Source organism: Struthio camelus, chromosome 26 (genome assembly GCF_040807025.1).
Source record: "Struthio camelus isolate bStrCam1 chromosome 26, bStrCam1.hap1, whole genome shotgun sequence".
Lineage (NCBI taxonomy): Eukaryota > Metazoa > Chordata > Aves > Struthioniformes > Struthionidae > Struthio > Struthio camelus.
The window spans coordinates 136,220-153,076 of record NC_090967.1 but is presented as its reverse complement, the minus strand read 5'-3'; the positions used below and the strand labels follow the sequence as shown (position 1 = coordinate 153,076).

Genomic DNA, 16,857 nt, shown 5'->3' with positions numbered 1-16,857 from the left:
TCCGGCTGCGTCTGCATGCCCGGGTGTCTCTCACTAATAAACGGCCCCGCATCTGCCCGCTGGCTCAGCGCAGCCCCCCCGAGGGCCTTTTATCCCAGAGCGCTTTATAACCAGACACCACTGTGGCTGTTGCATCAGACAGGGAAACTGAGGCAGGGCCAGGCAGTTGCGTTGCGCAGGCGAAGCGCCGTCTGCAGTCGCCCAGGGAAGGTGGGCGTTTGGCAGACGGCCCCGGAGGTGCTTTTCAGCACCACTGCCTGGCCACGCTGGTGTTTCCAACACTGGGAAGCACGTTCGCCTGGCACAAAGGTGCCAGGCAGGGAGCTTGGGCAGAGCAGCACCTGCAAAACACCGCCTGGGCATCCTCAAAGCGAGGAGCTGGACCTCGGGCATGATCTTGCCAGGGCTGTGCCACCAGCAAAGCCAGGCCTCTTTGCAGCAGGGATGGGGCAGACCAGGGAAAATCACCCTGCTTTGCGACCAGGCCAGAGGCACTGCTGAGAAATTATGGCACCAGCGTGCCTGAGCCCCCTTCACACATCCCCGCAGCTCTGGGACCAAATGGGGCCGATCTGCAATTGCTCACGGGAGCGGACGAGGGTGGCCGGGTCAGGCTGCCCTGCTCCTTGCTGTGCCCTCTTCACCCATCCCTGCAGCCCCAGTGGAGGGTGCTGGTGACACCGAGTCTGTGCCCTCCCCTCCCCCCCGAAGGCGAATGGCCGGGTGGCCCAAGGGTCTCCCTGCTTTGCCAGTGCAGAAAATCAGTGTTTGTCTTCAGGTCCGGCAAGCTGGGAAACGCTGGGGAGACGGAAACCTCCCCACAAGCCCAGCCACTGCAGCCGACGGCGCTGCCAGAGCAGGCGCAGAGATACCGGGGCAAAATCCTGGCTGCCTCGCTGGCCACAGGCCCAAGGGGAGGTGAGGGATGCCCTGGAGGAGAAGGGCCTTTCCCACAACCCGCTCTCGGCTCCACCAGGGCAGAGTTAAGGGTATTTTGCAGGGAGGAAGAAGGGCACCTCGGTTGTTTTCCAGCCCTGCAAAGTCAGATTTCCAAGCTGTTCGCCATCCATTTCTTAGCTTATTAAGAGCTTGGTTTTGTAAATAAGGCACCATGTAAAGCGCATTGTTGTCTCTTAGCAACCTTAACTGGCCTGAGAAGAATTTTGTTTGTCTTTTTGGAATATGGAAGAAGCACACCAGGAAATGGCTGAGCCAGCCGGGTTCATCCGGGAGCACGAGCTCTCCGGCGCGCAGCGGCAGCGCAGCACAATGACTTGGCCCCTTCGCCCGGCTCCTGGCTCCGGGCGAGCCGGGGGAGCGCTGAGTTATAAAACCAGAGCGAGGGGAGCGCGTGGAGGAGCCGCAGGGGCCGGCCGGGGAGAGCCCAGAGGGGAGCCGGTCCGGGTGACAGACGGGACCCGCTCCCCAGCAGGCCCCCGACTCCCGGCCGCGCAGCCCGGACAGGACACGGCCGGATGCGGACGCGGCTCCGGCATGGCCACAGCGCGGCACAGCCCCCTCGGGCTGCCCAGGGACGCCCCGGGAGCCCCCGCCGCCCCGGTGCATGCGGCGCCCCGGCCAGTTAATGGCAAACGGCGCCGGGGAGCATTAACTGAACCGGGCACTGGCGTGGGGCGGGGAGCAGGGGTTTATAAACAAACACAGAAGGTGAATCTGCAACCACAGGAAGTCAGTTATTAATTCGAGTAAGACATTTGCCCCTTGATTTCCTGTAATGGGTGTTTATGTAACGGAGGGGGAAGGGCGGGCCCGGGGAGGGGGCAGCCAGCGGGGCGCGAGGGGGAGCATCCCCCTGCCCTGCCACCCGGCGGCACTTCGGGAGCTGCCCGAAGGCGGCTCAGGTCCGGCTCAGGTGCCGGACGTTGGCGAAGGGGAGCAGGGCAGGTTTGCCGGGGCCTCGTGGCTGCAGCCTGCCGGCTCAGCTCCGGTTTCCCGCAGGAGCCGGGGCCGTGCCTGCGCCTCGGCACGTGGTCTGTGGCGGGACGTGGCCAAAGCGCCCTGCCACGGTCAGCCCGGCAGCTGCGGAGCACGGGTTCCCCCCTTGCCGCAGCGAGGCCTGGCGATCTGTCCTCCCCACGTCCCTGCTTGGGGCAGGGGGACTGTCCCCTGCACGGCTGGTGCGCAAACAGCCTGAGAGCTCTGCAGGGTGAACCAGAGCTGGCAGGGCAGTGCATGGGTGTTTGTGCATATCGGTATTTGCACATGTATGTGCATGTGTGTACATGCATGCATTGGGCTGTGTGCACATGGGCTTGCAGACGTGCATGCATTTGTGTGTGTAGGTATGTGCATTTGTGTAGGTGCATGCATATTTTTGTGTGCATTTGCATGTTTGTGCACATCAGCGTGCATGCGGTTGGGGGAGTGTGCATACATGTCTGTGTTCACACACGTGCAAATATGCATGCAGGGATGCACACAAGTATGCATATTCATGTATGCTCACCTCTGTGACATGTTTGTGTACACATGCACACATGTGTGCATACATGTACACACGTGCATCCATGCATTGCACACATGTGCATACCCAGGCCCAGTCGTGCACCCACATTTATGCATGTGTGGCAGTGCTCACCCTGAGGGCTACCCTGCTCTGGGGCCACCCACCAGCCTGGCCATCCCCAGCACAGACGCGCTGCTATCAGGGGGACACGTATCTGCCGGGGGCTTGGACCCATGGCGACCCTTTGCGGCCAGGCTCGCAGGGCGGCTGTGGAGAAGCTGGGAGCGGGCTGGGGGATCCACCACTCCCCTGCCTTCAATTGGCTGGGCGGTAAATAAATAAAAGGGAATTAAATAAATAGAGGCGAGTCGGTTTATATAATCACTGGTACAGTTTGTCCTGAACCTCTGCACGGATTAGAGAGCTGGCACTGGCCGTGGGTCATTAACAGCTGGGCTGAGCCCCCGCCGTGCGCGACTGCGGCACCACTGGCCCCGGCCACCCGGCCAGCGGCCCCGGCCCCCACCCTTGCACACTATTTACCTACCCAGGTACTTTTTAACAAGCAACCTTGGGAAGGTCTGTGCATGTGTGTGCACATGTGTGTGCAGGTCTGTATGTGCTTGCGTGCCTCGGTGCAACATGTGAGTGTGCATATGAGTGTATGCTTTGTGGGTGTGCATGCAGGTATGTGCCTGTGTGCATCTCTGTGCAAACATGCATGTGTGTGTGTACATGCACCTGAGTGCACACTTTGTGTGTGTGTGTGTGTGTGTGTGTGTGTGCATATCTCTGTGCCTGAGTATCTGTGTGCGTGTGTGCATGTGTTTGCAGGTTTGCATGTATGTGTGCGTGTGTCTGCATGCTTGTGTGTGTGCCTGTTTGTGGGTGTGCATACGTGTGTGTGTGTGTGTGTGTGTGTGTGTGTGTGTGCGCGCGCATGCGCGCCTGCCTCTGTGTTGGTGTGCATGTGTGTGCACATGTGCTTGTTGGTGTGCATGCACACTTGAGTATGTGCCTGCCCATCTGCTTGCATGTGTGTGTGTGCATATGTGCATGTTTGTGAGTGTGCATGTGTGTGCGTTTGTGCACATGTGGCCGTGTACACACATGGATGTGGGTGTGCATGCATGAGTACGTGTGTTTGCTTGGGTGTGAGCATGCCTGCACCCTTGTGTGTGCCTGTGTGTCTGGTATGTACCTGCACATATATGTGCTCTGTATGTACATGTGTACATCGGGGTGGGATGGGGCAGCCTCCTGGTAACACTGTGGCACCCAAGGAAGCAGGTTGAGCTGGGCACTGCAGGCCGGGGTCCCCTGGGGTCCCCGAGGAGCAGACCCAGGCAGACAAAGCCATCGGCACCCAGCAGGTGCCATCTGGGCAGCACCCTTGACCAGACAGAGGGGTTTCAGGGCGTTGGCACTTCAAGGAGCACTGCACCAGCCAGGTTGCACAGTGAGGACACGGTCTGCAGCTCAGGTGCCCAGCCGGTGTGGTTTAACCCCCTGCAAAACCCTTTCGGATGCCGCATCCCGCAGCCCAGCATCCCTCACTGAGCTGAGCTCTCGGCCCATGGGGCCGCGGCAGAGCCCCGGGGGCCCGGGACGGCCACCAGGGGCCACAGGATGTCCCCAAGCAGCATGCTGACCCCAGGGCTGCCAACCCCAGGTCGCCCGGAGCTCACAGCCACGCTGTACCCTGGCCACGCTGGGCCACGGTCCCCACAGGGGTCCCAGCCTGCTGCTGCGCCAGGGCGGAGCGTGGCCGTGGCCGTGTGCGCTCTTCTGCTGCCATCTAGCGCTTGCCGGGCCCCGAGCCACCTGCCACGGGCCACCAGCACCCTGCCACGGGCCACGGGCCCGCAGGCTGGGCCAGCCCTGGGGACAGCAGAGAGCCCATCCCCAGTAGTGTCTGGCCACCTCGGAGATGCCCCTACGTGGGCGGTGGGAAGCCGTTCATCAAACTGTGGCACGGCACGGTGGCGAGATGCCCCCCCCCCCCAGCCCCGGACGCCTGGGTTCCCTCCTTCGGGAGGTGCTTGTTTGCACCTTGGACCCCATCGTGGTCACCCCACCTGCAGGGTCCCTTTGCTCCCTGGAGACCTAGAGCATCATGGCACAGTGGGGGCGGGGGCGGCATTTCTCTCCTGCTGAAAACTGGGGAGATTTCTAAATCGTCCCCTTCGCCCCCTAAATCAGGAGACTAAAAGTCAAAAACTTGAAAATGGCATGTGACGCAATGACACAGAAGTGACCTTTTTGTCCAGCTCAAAGGGCTCCTTTAGAGCAGTCACAAAGTTCTCCTTTGCTTATTTTAGAGCATTTTGTCCCCATTTCGACCTTTTCTGGGCTTTCCTCCTGGTTGTGAGCTTTCCAATCCCAAAATTTCACTGGGAGCTGGGAAAAAAGACTTTTCTTATATCCACCCCCTCTCCCCCCCAGCCATGAAATCACAATGGCAGTGCAAATGTTGAGTGCCGCAATGCCAAGGACAGTGTCCGGGCACCGCCGGCACTGGGGAGGCACGAAGGGCTCAGATGTGTCAGGGACCTCTGCGGAGACGTGGTCCAGCTGGGGAGCTCAGGGCCTGTCCCTTCTTGGATGCTTCAGTGATTTCAAATGTTTGCAAAAATCTCTTTGCCCAACTCCAAGGATTTTTGCCCTGAGACTGCACAGCCCAGTGGAGATGCCAGCTGCCTGCGCGGGAAGGGATGATACAGAGGACAGCATCCTGCACCTGGGGCTTTTTTGCTTGTCTTGTTTTAGTGAAATGCCTTGATAGAGATATTTAATGAGATGTTCATGGCCCTGGCTGGGAGCTCAAAGGTTAAATCCCCAGCTGTCAGGCATCCTTTCCTTGCCTTGCCTCTTACCACCAGCAGTGGGAGGTTGTATGAAGCAGATGAGAACTGACACCAAGAGCAAATTCTGCCCCATTTTTACTGAGGTCACTGGGGCATGAGTCTGGATTCATAGCAGATTACCCGTGTCCGGTGGGTCCTGGACTTCAGCAAAGAACCACCGTAGCTTTCTTTAACGGAGCTAGTTGAGGCGGGTGAGGTTTCCTCTCCCTCCCCCACGGCAGGCTGAACTCCTGCAAGACGGATAGCCGCAGTCGGCAGTCGATAGCTGCTGGCGCAGGGACTCACGCACAAATATCGACCCATCGGCCCGTCTCATCCCTGCCCGGGTCTCGGCAGCAAATAGGCTGCTGCCTGCCCCACGTCGAACCTGGGCTAGCCACTCAAATGCTCTCATGCGGATGCCCGCTTCCAGCCCCGCGGAGGGGGGACATGATCGATGGGGTGTCAATAGAGATTCGGGCTCCCTGTGTGGCCGGCTGGTGCTTCGCTCGGGGATGTCTTGTCAGGAGCTGATGCAGAGGTATTTTTAGCCCCATAATTCATAGCTACCTGCGGTACGATTAATTTTTCCTCCGTTGGTCAATCCATCACCCACCCTGCGCTGGCTGATGGCTGTGCATTAGAAATTGTACGTACCGCGAGTGACTGATTCAAAGCCTCAGAGCTAAACTCATCCCTCTGAGCTAAATCAAGCCTTTGCTATCGTTTTATGCTGAATAGCACAAAATGAAAATTGCCCAGGCCCAGTGTATCGGGCAACCAAACCATCTGTCTCAAAGAGCTCACAAGTGAACCGAGCCACCCATCTGGGCAGGATGGGGTCGGCTGGGACTAGGAGTGAGGCAGGATCACTGCTGTGACCACGTGTGACCATGGAGCAGGAGCCAGGCTGCTGCCTGGCCTTGTGCATCACCTGAGGGACATGTCCCGGGGGACCGCATCCCCCGCACGGCGCCACGCCTGCACCCGCCGGCCTGCTTGCTTCTGAGTGACACGACAGGGCCCTTTCCCACCCGGCTCACTGGAAGTCTCAAGATCTCAAGGCCTCGTTTTAGAAAGGGGGATCCCCAATGTACTTGGGAAGTTAAAAGCAAACGGCTGACGTTGCTTGTTCTAAACACCCCCCAGCAGCGGGACGGGGTACCTGCTGGCATCGGGTGACAACATTCGCCTGCTCCTTTCTTACAGACCAGACCCTTCCAGTAACACTTTTTAGCAAAGACTGAATTGCAACCCCTAAAATCCAGGGGAAGAAACATTTCTGCAGAATTTCTTTGGTTCCGCTTTGCCATGCCTGGGCTCTGAGCTGGCGTGAGCGTCCCGGAGCAGGGCTGGCTCTGACTGTGCCACCAACAGGCTTGGTGTGAACTGACTGTTGACAGATGTGAGCTGAGAGAGCCAGCAGGAGCAGGGTTATGGGGGATTTAGAGTCCAGTTCATTTTTCCAGCCTGGTTTGAAGCCTCAGGGATGAGCTCCAAGCCCCTCTAGGAGCCGGAAAGACTGTTTGGGGGGAGGTTTCCGGAGGTGATGCCCGATTCCTGGGGACGCAGGGCCCATGTCCTGATGTGGGTCGAGTCCTTCTCTGCGTCCAGCTGGGCAGAGTCATTGGTTTCTGCACGTTTGTGAACCCCCCCCCACCGTGCCAATGGCACCAGGATCCTCACCAGTCCACGTCCCAGCTGAGCGTGGGGCCACTGGCCCCAGAAAACCCTCCCAAACGGCGCCAAGACACAGCCAAAGCACTAATGTGAGGGGCGCAGCTTGAGTGAGCGCCAGCATGCGCATTTTGCAAGGGCGCATTGAGGCTGCGCCTACGCAGCGGGTGCCCCCTCCCCGCTGCCACCCCGACGCCTCCCAGCACCGGCGTCCAGCCCCTGGGCTCCTGCCAGCCCCTCTTCCGGCCGGCGAAGCGTCCCGAGCTGCCCAGTGCCACCCGGGCTCCCCTGCGCCGGCCCCGCGGGTCAGGCCAGCCCCAGCGCCCGCCCGCGCCCGGCGGCCGAGGCCGCGGCCCGAGGAAGCGGCCGGAGCTGCGGGGGCTGCCTCAAAGGCCCCACTTGGCTCGCGGTGAAGCCCCTGCACTGTTCGCAGCCGGCCGGGCCTGGGCGGCCAGCGTGGGCGCAGGGTGGCGCGGCTCGCGGGCACTCTTTGTTCCCGTGGGCGCCGCGTGCCGGGCAGGACCAGCCTCGGCTGGGAGGGCTCACGGCCGTGCAAAGCTGTTGCAGGGAAAAGCGGCAGCTGCCAAGGGGAGGAAGAGGGGCTGTGGCAGTCGGCCAGGGGCCCAGAGCCTCCCAGATTGCGGGGATTTAGCCCCCAGGCTCAGACCGCTATTTTTTGTGTCGTGTTTAGGAGCCCAGCCTTGACTCAGGACAGCACGGCGCTAGGTGTTGTACAAGAAGACGACACTCCCCTCCACCAAAGCCCCATCTCCTCCTGCCCTGGAAAGCGCAGCTGCCCACGGTGGGGCCAGGTGCTGTGTGGGGCAGGATGTGGACCGCGGGTGTGCCCCTGCGCCCCTGTGGCGTCTCCTCCCCTCTCCCTGCGCCAAGTCCCGGGAGGTGCGTCCAGCCAGCGGATGTGCAGGTCGCTGGATGTGATCCCGCTGCGTGGCTGGAGATGCCCGCAGGTCCGCATGAGTTTGGGCACTGCTCCACCGCTGTAAGCAGTTTCTGAAGCTTTCTGGCTCTCCAGCATGGCAGGAATCATCTCAGCCCATCTTCTTCCCATGCTGGGCCCAGAAAGACCCTGCAGCACCCAGGTACCAGCCTGGCAGAGCTGTAGGAGCCCTGCAAGGGAGTTTATGTGAGTGTCTCAGCATAAACCTCTGCCGCCCTGTGGGTACGGGCAGGCCCATCCCCAAATCTCAGCAATGGGGAGCTTCGAGCCCCCTGTGCTGCAGTGTTTCCTGGGGAGGCAGCAGGGAGCAGCGGGGCAGGCTTTCCCGGACAGCAGGAAGGAGCACAGACATGGCGCGGCCGTTGCATTTTGCTCACTGTCTGGAAGGCCAGGTAGAGCTGCTGCTCCTGCCCCAGCAGGTCCTTCCTCACTTTCCGCCTGCAGAGAGAGGCAATGCCTTCTCCTCGTGTCTCTGCACTGCATGGGCAATGCCCATTAGCCCTGGAAGGGTAAATCCCCAGATCCACTATTGCAGCGACGCAGCAGCAGGGCCCCAGCTCTGCCTCCAGCTCCATCGGCAGTGCAGCAGCGCTGATTTTGTCCTGATCGGGTGCAGGGACCAGACACACTGCTCTACCCCAGCTTGAGAGACGAGCAGGCTCTGTGCTGATGGAGGCAGTCCCCTTGGCTGCGAAAGCAACCCAGGGCTGTGCCCAAACCCAATTTATATCTGGCTGCCACAGCCCAGGCAAACCCCAGCCTCAGGCCCCAGGCCTCAAGCCTCAAGATCCCAAGAGGGATCTTTCAACTTGCTGCCATTCCCATTCAACACAATTTCCTCTTGCAACCCCAGTGCTGCCCTTGCCTACAGGTCCCCCTGGGTTGCCCTTGACCCCTCCATCTAATCCCCATAGCTTCCTGCTATGGTCCTGGCCGCTGCAGATCTCACACCCACGCTGGTGCTGTCGGAGGGCCGGACCTGCCCTGCGTCACTCGGAGACCCCAGGGCAAGAGGAAAGGGCCCTGCTTTCATCCCGTGGGCGATACTGCCAGCCTGGTCCCCGCGTGCCAGGCGAAACCTCGGCTCAGGCTGTCTCCATTGGCTCTGTGCCTTTCACAGGGCAGATGGCCGTGGGGCAGAGGCAGGCAGACAGACCGGCAGACACCCGCATCCTCTCCTGGGCACCATTGCAAGGAGAGGGACAGGGGGAGCCATGAGCAAGGGCCGGAGGGGTCTTCCCAGGCGGATGCCACTTCGGATCATACGAGAGAGCCACCCTCCTACATGAGCGGCAAAAGCTCTGCTTACGCGCCGGGTCCCTGCACAGGCGTATGAATGCTGGCCGAAGGCGGGTCACCCATCGCGACCTTGTGCAAACTTACTCCAGCAGCGAGTGCCTTGGGAGCCAGGGAATGACACCAGGGAGCCCTCACCAGCAACCAGACAAGTGTCTGATTCAGGGAAATTGCTCAACCAAATGAGTGTCCACAAACTGGTCATATCCCAACAGCCCTCCCCATTGGCCCCAGCCACGGCTGCAGCCTAACCTCCCAAAACTTTGGCAAAAAGTCCTCATTTTGCCCCAAATTGGCCTCCCTGCTCTGAAATCGAGTGGTTTCTGCCATGGCGAGACACATCACCGACCTGCCAGCACGGCTGGCCACGGGCTCCCAACTCACCATCCACCACGTCTTCGCCGTTGTGTCGTAGCACAGCTGCCATCTCACCGCTCTTTCAGCCGCTGTGGCCCCCGGGCCCGTGCCCTCCATCCTGCTTGGCCACCCACGCAGCACCGGATCAGTCCAGGAGACGCTCAGCTCCTGTCGGCTGCTCCGCTCCCATCTGTACCATGGGGCACAACCCTCCTTTCCCACCCCAAAATCGCCTCAGAGCAGAGCCAAAGCTGGAGGGGGACGTCGCACGCCTGTCAAAGCCGAGGAGGAATCAGGTGGCTGGATGAAGTCGAGCGATGAACGAGCCACACGCTGAATAAGCCCGTCCGGGAACTTTGTCCGTCCGATGCCACCCCCGGCTCTGCGCGCTCCGGCAGGAGGGACGCGGGCAGCCTGGCTGCGGAGGCTCCTGCCTTGTGTCCCGCCTGGCCTCGTGGGTGGTCACTGCGTCCGGAGAGGCCGTCCCAGCGCCACAGCACAGCTGCGTGCCTGAGGGAAGGGGATGCCACTGGCTCAGCTGTGTTTGACTGTCCTAGATGCTCCCCTGGGTGCTGCTCCCCCGTTTCGGGGTGAAAGAGGGACAAAAGGGGCTTTCTGGGAGGGTGCAGAGCCCATGTACCAGCTCTGCCAGAGCTATTTGCACCTTCAAGGTTTTGTGGGTTGCTTTTTCTGTCTGTCTTTGGGAAGTTACTGTTGCGGGTGTCACACACTGGGGACACACGCACGCAGGAGCCACACACCAAGGCTAACGTGTGCAGAGAGACAAGACCTACCTCTGTGCCCGCAAACACGCAGGACAAGTACCATCGAAACCACACACTCACACACCTGCCCCTGCCCGGCCAGCAAACTTCCACACTGCCCCACCAAACCCTGAGTGCCCACGTCCTCCCTGCGCACATGTGCACCAAGTGCAGGGGAGCTCAGCCAGAGGGACAAGACATGCAGGTGTGCGTGCAGGCATGGGCAAGCACACCAGCCCATGGTGGACAGATGCCTGGCGGCTCTGGACCTGCCTCCAGGGCCACGGCGCCGGGCAGACTTGGAGCAGCTTTGCTCGGTGACTCCTCATGTTTCTTCCTCCTGGCCCACATGTGCAAAACTAGAGGCAGAAATGAAATATATGCTAATGCTGGCATGGGCAGCAACTCATATGTCCTCGATGGGGCTGCAGGAGATGAAGCCGGTCCTAAGGTCGAGGAGGCGGGCTGCGAGTCGCGGTGCAGTCCCGCTGCCACCATGGCCAGCAGCAGGGCTGTGAGGGCTGGTGTCTGATCTCAGGGTGCTGTGGCGGGACCCGGGCAGCGTACTGGTGCCAGCATAAGCAAGTTGACTTGGGGGAACTGGCCCTGAGGGCACAGGTCCACAGAGGATGGATTTTTGGGGGGGTGAGACCCTTTGGGGCTCCTAGAGGCCACAGGCATTGCAGGAGTCTCCAAAGGGCAGAGTTAAGGGGATGGGGTGACCTACCTCTTCTCAAGAGGAAAATGACTATATTTAGTTATTTTAGCTCTCAACTTCCTACATGTTTAAGAGTCACTTGGGGGATGTCACAATGTCCCCCCAGGGTTAAAGGGCTTGGACATGCCACCCACCTCCACCCACCCAGATGTACTTTTCTGCTCTGGGCATTGATGTTAAGTCTAAGCTGGACTAGGTACCAGACTCAGCGTCTCACAGCACAGAGGGACTTTTCCCAAGTCGCTGGAGTCCCACCTAGCCTCCTTTTCCCCCAAGCCTGGCCCCCACCCCTCGATCCATGGACATATTTTCCTGGTCTTTGGGCTCTGCTGCAGGTAACCGAGCTCTCCAGCAAGAATTAAGGAAAGCAAGTTGTCCAAACATGTCAGCTTTTGATTTCCATCTCCCGGTAATTGCAATTTGACTTTATCTCTTGTGGTCGTGGAACAATTCTCTCACGCACATGTGCTTAAAATGTGGGCTGGTTTCTCCCTTTGGTCAACACTTGCGCTTTCCAGAAAGGACCCAGATGTGACAGGCTTCAAAAGGCTCATCAGAAGAGATGATTTACTCTGCATGCCCTCAGTGTTTCCTTGAGCGGAGGAGCTGGGAGAACCCCAGACCTAACCACCCCCAAAAGTGCATGGGTCAAAATTTCAAAATCTCCAAGGGTTAGATCTGGAAACAGGGCTCGAATCCAGCCTGGGGGCTCGCGGACACCTGGGTTGATGCTGGGTGATGGCTCCTACACACCACGGAGGGCTTGGCTCCAGGCACTAATTATGACTACACTTGTTATGGCTGGGTCTGCCCAGCACTGGGCACTGCCCCCACCGGGGGGGGGGACAAAGTAACTAGTGATTCAGGGACAGGGGAAATGTGCTCAGTCTGGCTGCATGGAGAGGGAATAGCATGAGAGACAAAGATTGCAAGAATTCAACTCCTGGAAATAATTTATTGCAGGGCCTGGATGTTGCTTTTGATTTAATTTCATACAATTTTTTATCCTTAGTTTTGACCAAAAGCCAGGCATGTTTGGAAAAGGACCTAGAAGCTTTTAATGAAGGTTCCCATGCAGACAAGACTCATTTTTATCCAAAATAGTGTTTCAGGCAGAAAATAAACCCAAACGCGAGCCGTGGGAACTGCTCCACGTGAGTGTCGGGGCTGTCGAGAGAGAGGCTCTGGGGATGCCTGCTGCTGGCAGAGGCAAGGGCACCTGAGGGCGGCTGAGCGGGTGGGTGGTGGAGGGTGCAGGCACCTCGGTGGAGGTGGGGGACAGATGGCCTGCACTAAACAGCGAGAAAAAAAAACCCTTATTTAAACATTCTGTTTGTCTTGAAATGGATGGTTTTAAAGCAGTGCGTGTACGTGCATGCGTGCCTGTGAGAGTGTATGCATGCATATGTGTGTGTGTGTGTGTGTGTGTGTGTGTGCGCTTGGGTGTGTGTGCATGCATGGATGTGCATGTGTGAGCGCATGCATGCATGTGTGCTTGCACACGTACGTGTGTTCTTGCGTGCACGTGTGTCCGTGCTGACATGCACTGTGCACGATGATCGTGAGTGGAAAAGACATGTCCTGTTTGGAGTGCGGCTCTGCTGCCCCAAGGCTGCAATGCTGGCAGAGGCAGGAAGATGAAAGGAGATGCCACAAGACAAGATTCCAAAATACATTCAAGTCTGGAGAGACCCTTGGGGTCTCTCCGTGGGGTTCAGGACAGCCTAGCGCATCCCAGGCCATGAGGAGAGTCTTGCCAGGGGCTGGGGGGACCCTGCACCTCCCCGGGGGGGAGGGTCATGCAAGGATGTGGCAGCATCCCGATCTGCCATCAGTCCCCAGCCTGGAGAGCTGACGTCCCCGCAGACCTCTTGATGTCCCCACGCACCTCCCGGTGTCCCCATGGATGTCCTGGCTTCCCCGTAGCCATCCTGGTGTCCCCTGCAGGGCCCTGCTTCCCAGCAGCTCTGCCCCTGGCGGGGTCAGTGGCCGACGCTCCCCACCCTGCAGCGTTTGCGATCTTGCCTGGCGGGATTTACTTGTTCGCCCTTGTCAAAGTTGTGTCCGGGAAAAGGCAGGACATGAGTTCCCCAGCTGGGGCAGAGGGGCCTTTGTACCCCAGATGCACTAGGAGCATGACTGTGCCCCTGGTGTCCCCAGGCCCCGGCGCTAAGATGGGCACCAACAAGGAATGGTGCTCAGTGGAGGCCCATGTGGCCAGGCCAAATGTCAACCCAGAGGCGGGCACAGTGGGGCTGGGTGTGGGGCTGGGGGGGCCTGACATAGTCAAGAGGCATAGCATGCAACCAGCCCGGTTTAGCAGGCTGGATCCAGGGGCAGCAGCATCACTCCGACTTTTTGGGGGTTCTTGGATGTCCTTTTTATGTGTTAATGGGAGGCAGAGGGGGCTAACCCTGCTGTGTTGGAGCCGGAGGAGGCAGCCCATGCCAAGCATTTGCATCCTCCCTGGCATGGTGGGGCCACTGGTGCCGTCCCTGGGGGCACCCTGCCAGGAAGCAGGGCGCCGGGGAAGTAGGCACAGTGCTGCAGGGAAGAGGATGGGTCTGAGCCAGCTGCGCCAGCCGGAGCTGGGAAAGGGGAGGGGGCCAGGTGCTGGGACAGGGCTGGATGTGGCCTCCCCTGTGCTGGCCCTCATCCCCTTGACTCATGTGAGCAGTCACGGCCTCACCGGTGGGCTGGGGAGGGATGCCAGCACTGCCCAGCCTCCTCCGAGAGGTCGTATCTACCCCCACTGCAAGCCAGGTACTGCCCAAGGCAGCCAGCGCTGGTGCCAGCTGTGGCATGGTGCTGCCTGGGGCACTAATCTCCTCATGGATCCAGCCATGCAAAGCCTTGGCACTCCCATGCCTCAGTTTCCCTTGCAGGCAGGGCTGTGCCTACCTCTGCAGCCCCTCACCATAGCAGTGGGGCTGTCACAGGGTGGGCCAGGTGATGCAGAGTGCCCCCACTTCACATCCTGCCCATGCTCTGTCCCCCTCCCCAGAGCCAAACACCCTCCTCCAGGTGAGGGATAGAGCTGGCAGCTGCGCTGCTCCAAGCCTGGCTCCATCTCAGCTTCATGGGCGACCGCCCCAGCGTGTCCCCACTGCTTGTCGTGGGTGGCACTTCCTGTGCTGCCAGCAGGGCTTTTGGCGATACCACCTGGCACAGCGCTGGGAGCTGGCGTGGTGGCATCCCATGTCAGCCCTGGCAGTGCTGGAGACCCTGTTGCCGGTTGTCGCCACCTCCATGCTTGGCACCAGGGTGCTGCCACCCTGGGGCATGGGGTTTCCTGCAGGGGCATGCATAGGGGTCTGAGACCTGGCAAACTCAGTCCTCAAATGGCTGAGTTGAGGGCTGGGTTCTGTAATGGACCCCCCCACCCTGAGCACGTAGCAGCCCTGCGAGAGGGCAGACGCTGGGGGACAGGCTGGCACAGCAGCAGGACAGAGAGTGCCGGCGCTGTGTCTCCAGGGCTGCCCCATGCTGAGGACAGCCAGGGCTGTCCCTTATGTCCCCCCATGCCCATGGGCTTGTCTGGCTCCCTGCACCCCCCACGCGAGCCCAGTCCAGCAAAGGCATGCTGGGAAGTGTGTGCACGTGTGTAGCCATGTGAGTGTGTGCATGGGTCTGCATGCACGTCGGGGTGCGGGTGTGCATGCACGTGGATGAAGGACGAGTGCCTGTCTGTGCACACGGCTTGTGTGATGTGTTGGCATGTGTGCAGGCATGAGGGGGTGTGCACATATGTGTGTGCCTGTATGTGCATGTGGGGGGGGGGGGGCTATGCACACAAGGGTGTGTTTGCACATGTGTGTGTATGCCTAGACATGCAGGTGTGTGCATGTTTGCATACATGGATAACCTTTCTACCATCCTTTCTACCTCCTGCCCTGTGACACAGTGCCGCAGAATCTGGCTGGGCTCCTTGGCTGGAGGCACCGAGATGGGACGGGGGACCTGGCTGGCCCCTGCATCCTGCACTGGAGTCTCTGCTCCAGGGGTGGCACCTCATCCTGACTGTGCCTGGCTGTAGCCAGCAGAGCATCACTGAGGCCAGAAAGGCACTGTGGGGGGATGCAGGACTAGATGAGGCCGCCCAGGTCCCACAGGGCCTTGCACATGTCCCCTCCCTGCCCCGTGCCTCAGTTTCCCTTGTGACCTTTCTTTTTTTCTCCCTCCTTCTCCAGGTCCCTGGGAGTTGTGACGATCCCCCAGCAGTGGCACAGTGGCACAGTGGCACAGTGATACCTTTGCTCACGCTACAGAGGCGCTGGGAGCTGTAGGATGCAAGACTGAATCTGAGACCTGCCAGATTTATCACATCCCACTTCAGAAAACCAATTTGTCCCCCTGCCATGACTCTGGCTAGTGAGGACACATCCTTGGGCTACAGGCAGAGCCTGGCCACCTTGACCCCAGTGCCCGGAGCCAGGTGCTGCCCTGCTGAGCCTCCCTGGGCAGCTGGGCAGTAGCTGCAGCCCGGGTTTCTCCCCTTGCACGTCCGAAGAGGCGCACAGGTGCAGAGGCAGCGCGCGGGGCAGCGACCGTCCCTCGCTAGCACCCGCCTGCACGGCCGCAATCGCATGATCCGAGAGTGCCTCGAGATCCTTGGCTTTCCACTGCCGGGCTCCAAGGCCCGAAGGGAGGTGGATGGGCACAGGCCCAGGGTGAAATCTGGACCGAGTCCATGCCCCCAGAAGGGCAGAGGCGGGGGCTTTGGTTTCTCCCCCAGCGTGGGATCTCTTCTTTGCAGGGTAGTCGGCGCGATGGGCCGGGCCCGTGCCAGGGCCCCTGGCTGCGGTGGGGCCCAGGCGTGCCGGGGCGCGGGTCCCACCGGGACCGGAGCGGCTTGCCCAGCCCTCGAGCCCCGGGATCAGCCCATACGTGAGCGTCTCTTTGGGGTCTGACATCGGGGGACGGAGAGCAGGGAGGTGGCAGAGGACAGAGCCGCACGCCGGGGCGAGCCGGGCAGGGCGATCCCCAGCCCCGCCGCGGCGCCGCCCGCGGCCGCTGCCCGCGGGGGGGGGAGGAGGGGGGCGGCGCCCCGCGGCTCCTTTAAGCCGCCGCCCCCGCGGAGGCGGCGGCGGCGCTGACGTCAGGAGCTGTCCCCGGTGCTGAAGCAAGATGGCCGGCTGCTAGCGCCGGGGCGGCGGCGGCGGCGGCGGGCGCGAGCGCGCGCCGGTCCCCGGGCAGCGCGCCGGTCCCCGGGCAGCGCCCCGCACCGCCACCGGGACCATGTCTCTGCTCTGCGTCGGAGGTAAGGGGGGGGCCCCGCGGCCGCCACCGCCGCCGCCACCGCCGCGGCCCCGCTCCGCTCCGCCGCGCACGGGAAAGCCCGGGGGCGGGGGGCCAGCTCGGGCGCCTCGGTGCCCCGGAGCCCGCGGCGGGGCGCCCCGACTGGCGGCGGCGGCGGCGGCGGCGGCGGCGGGGCGGGGCGGCGGCTCCCGGGACGCGCGGCGGTGTGTGTGCGTGCGCGCGCGCGCGCCCCGCGCCTCCATTCACAAAATCGCGCCCGCGCCGGGCCCCCCCGCCGCCCAGGGGCCTCGGCAGCGCGGGCGCGGCCACCCCGCGACGGGGGGGGAGGGGAGCGGCGGGGAACCCCCCCCCCGCCGCAGCCTCTGCCGCGTCGCCCCCCACGCCAGGCGTGGCCCGCGGCGCTGTGAGAGCCGTGGGGCGAGGGACAAGCCCCCCCCCCCGGCTCTCCGGCAGCGGCAGGGGGCGGCCGCCCGCGCCGCCGGCTGGGTGCTGCCCCCCACCGCATGGCGTGGTTC

General features: G+C 61.4%; 1 protein-coding gene across 15 annotated transcripts in view; it reads left to right on the top strand.

The window, feature by feature from the left end:
- The first annotated feature begins 16,202 nt into the window (after window positions 1-16,202).
- The window catches only part of UNC13A (unc-13 homolog A), a 43,088-nt gene continuing 42,433 nt past the window's right edge, over window positions 16,203-16,857 (top strand). For all 15 annotated transcript variants that reach the window (XM_068919734.1, XM_068919733.1, XM_068919732.1 and 12 more), the window contains exon 1: window positions 16,203-16,343. In XM_068919734.1, the coding sequence (XP_068775835.1) occupies window positions 16,322-16,343 (22 nt within the window). In that variant the 5' untranslated portion in view covers window positions 16,203-16,321. The remainder of the gene's footprint in view (window positions 16,344-16,857) is intronic.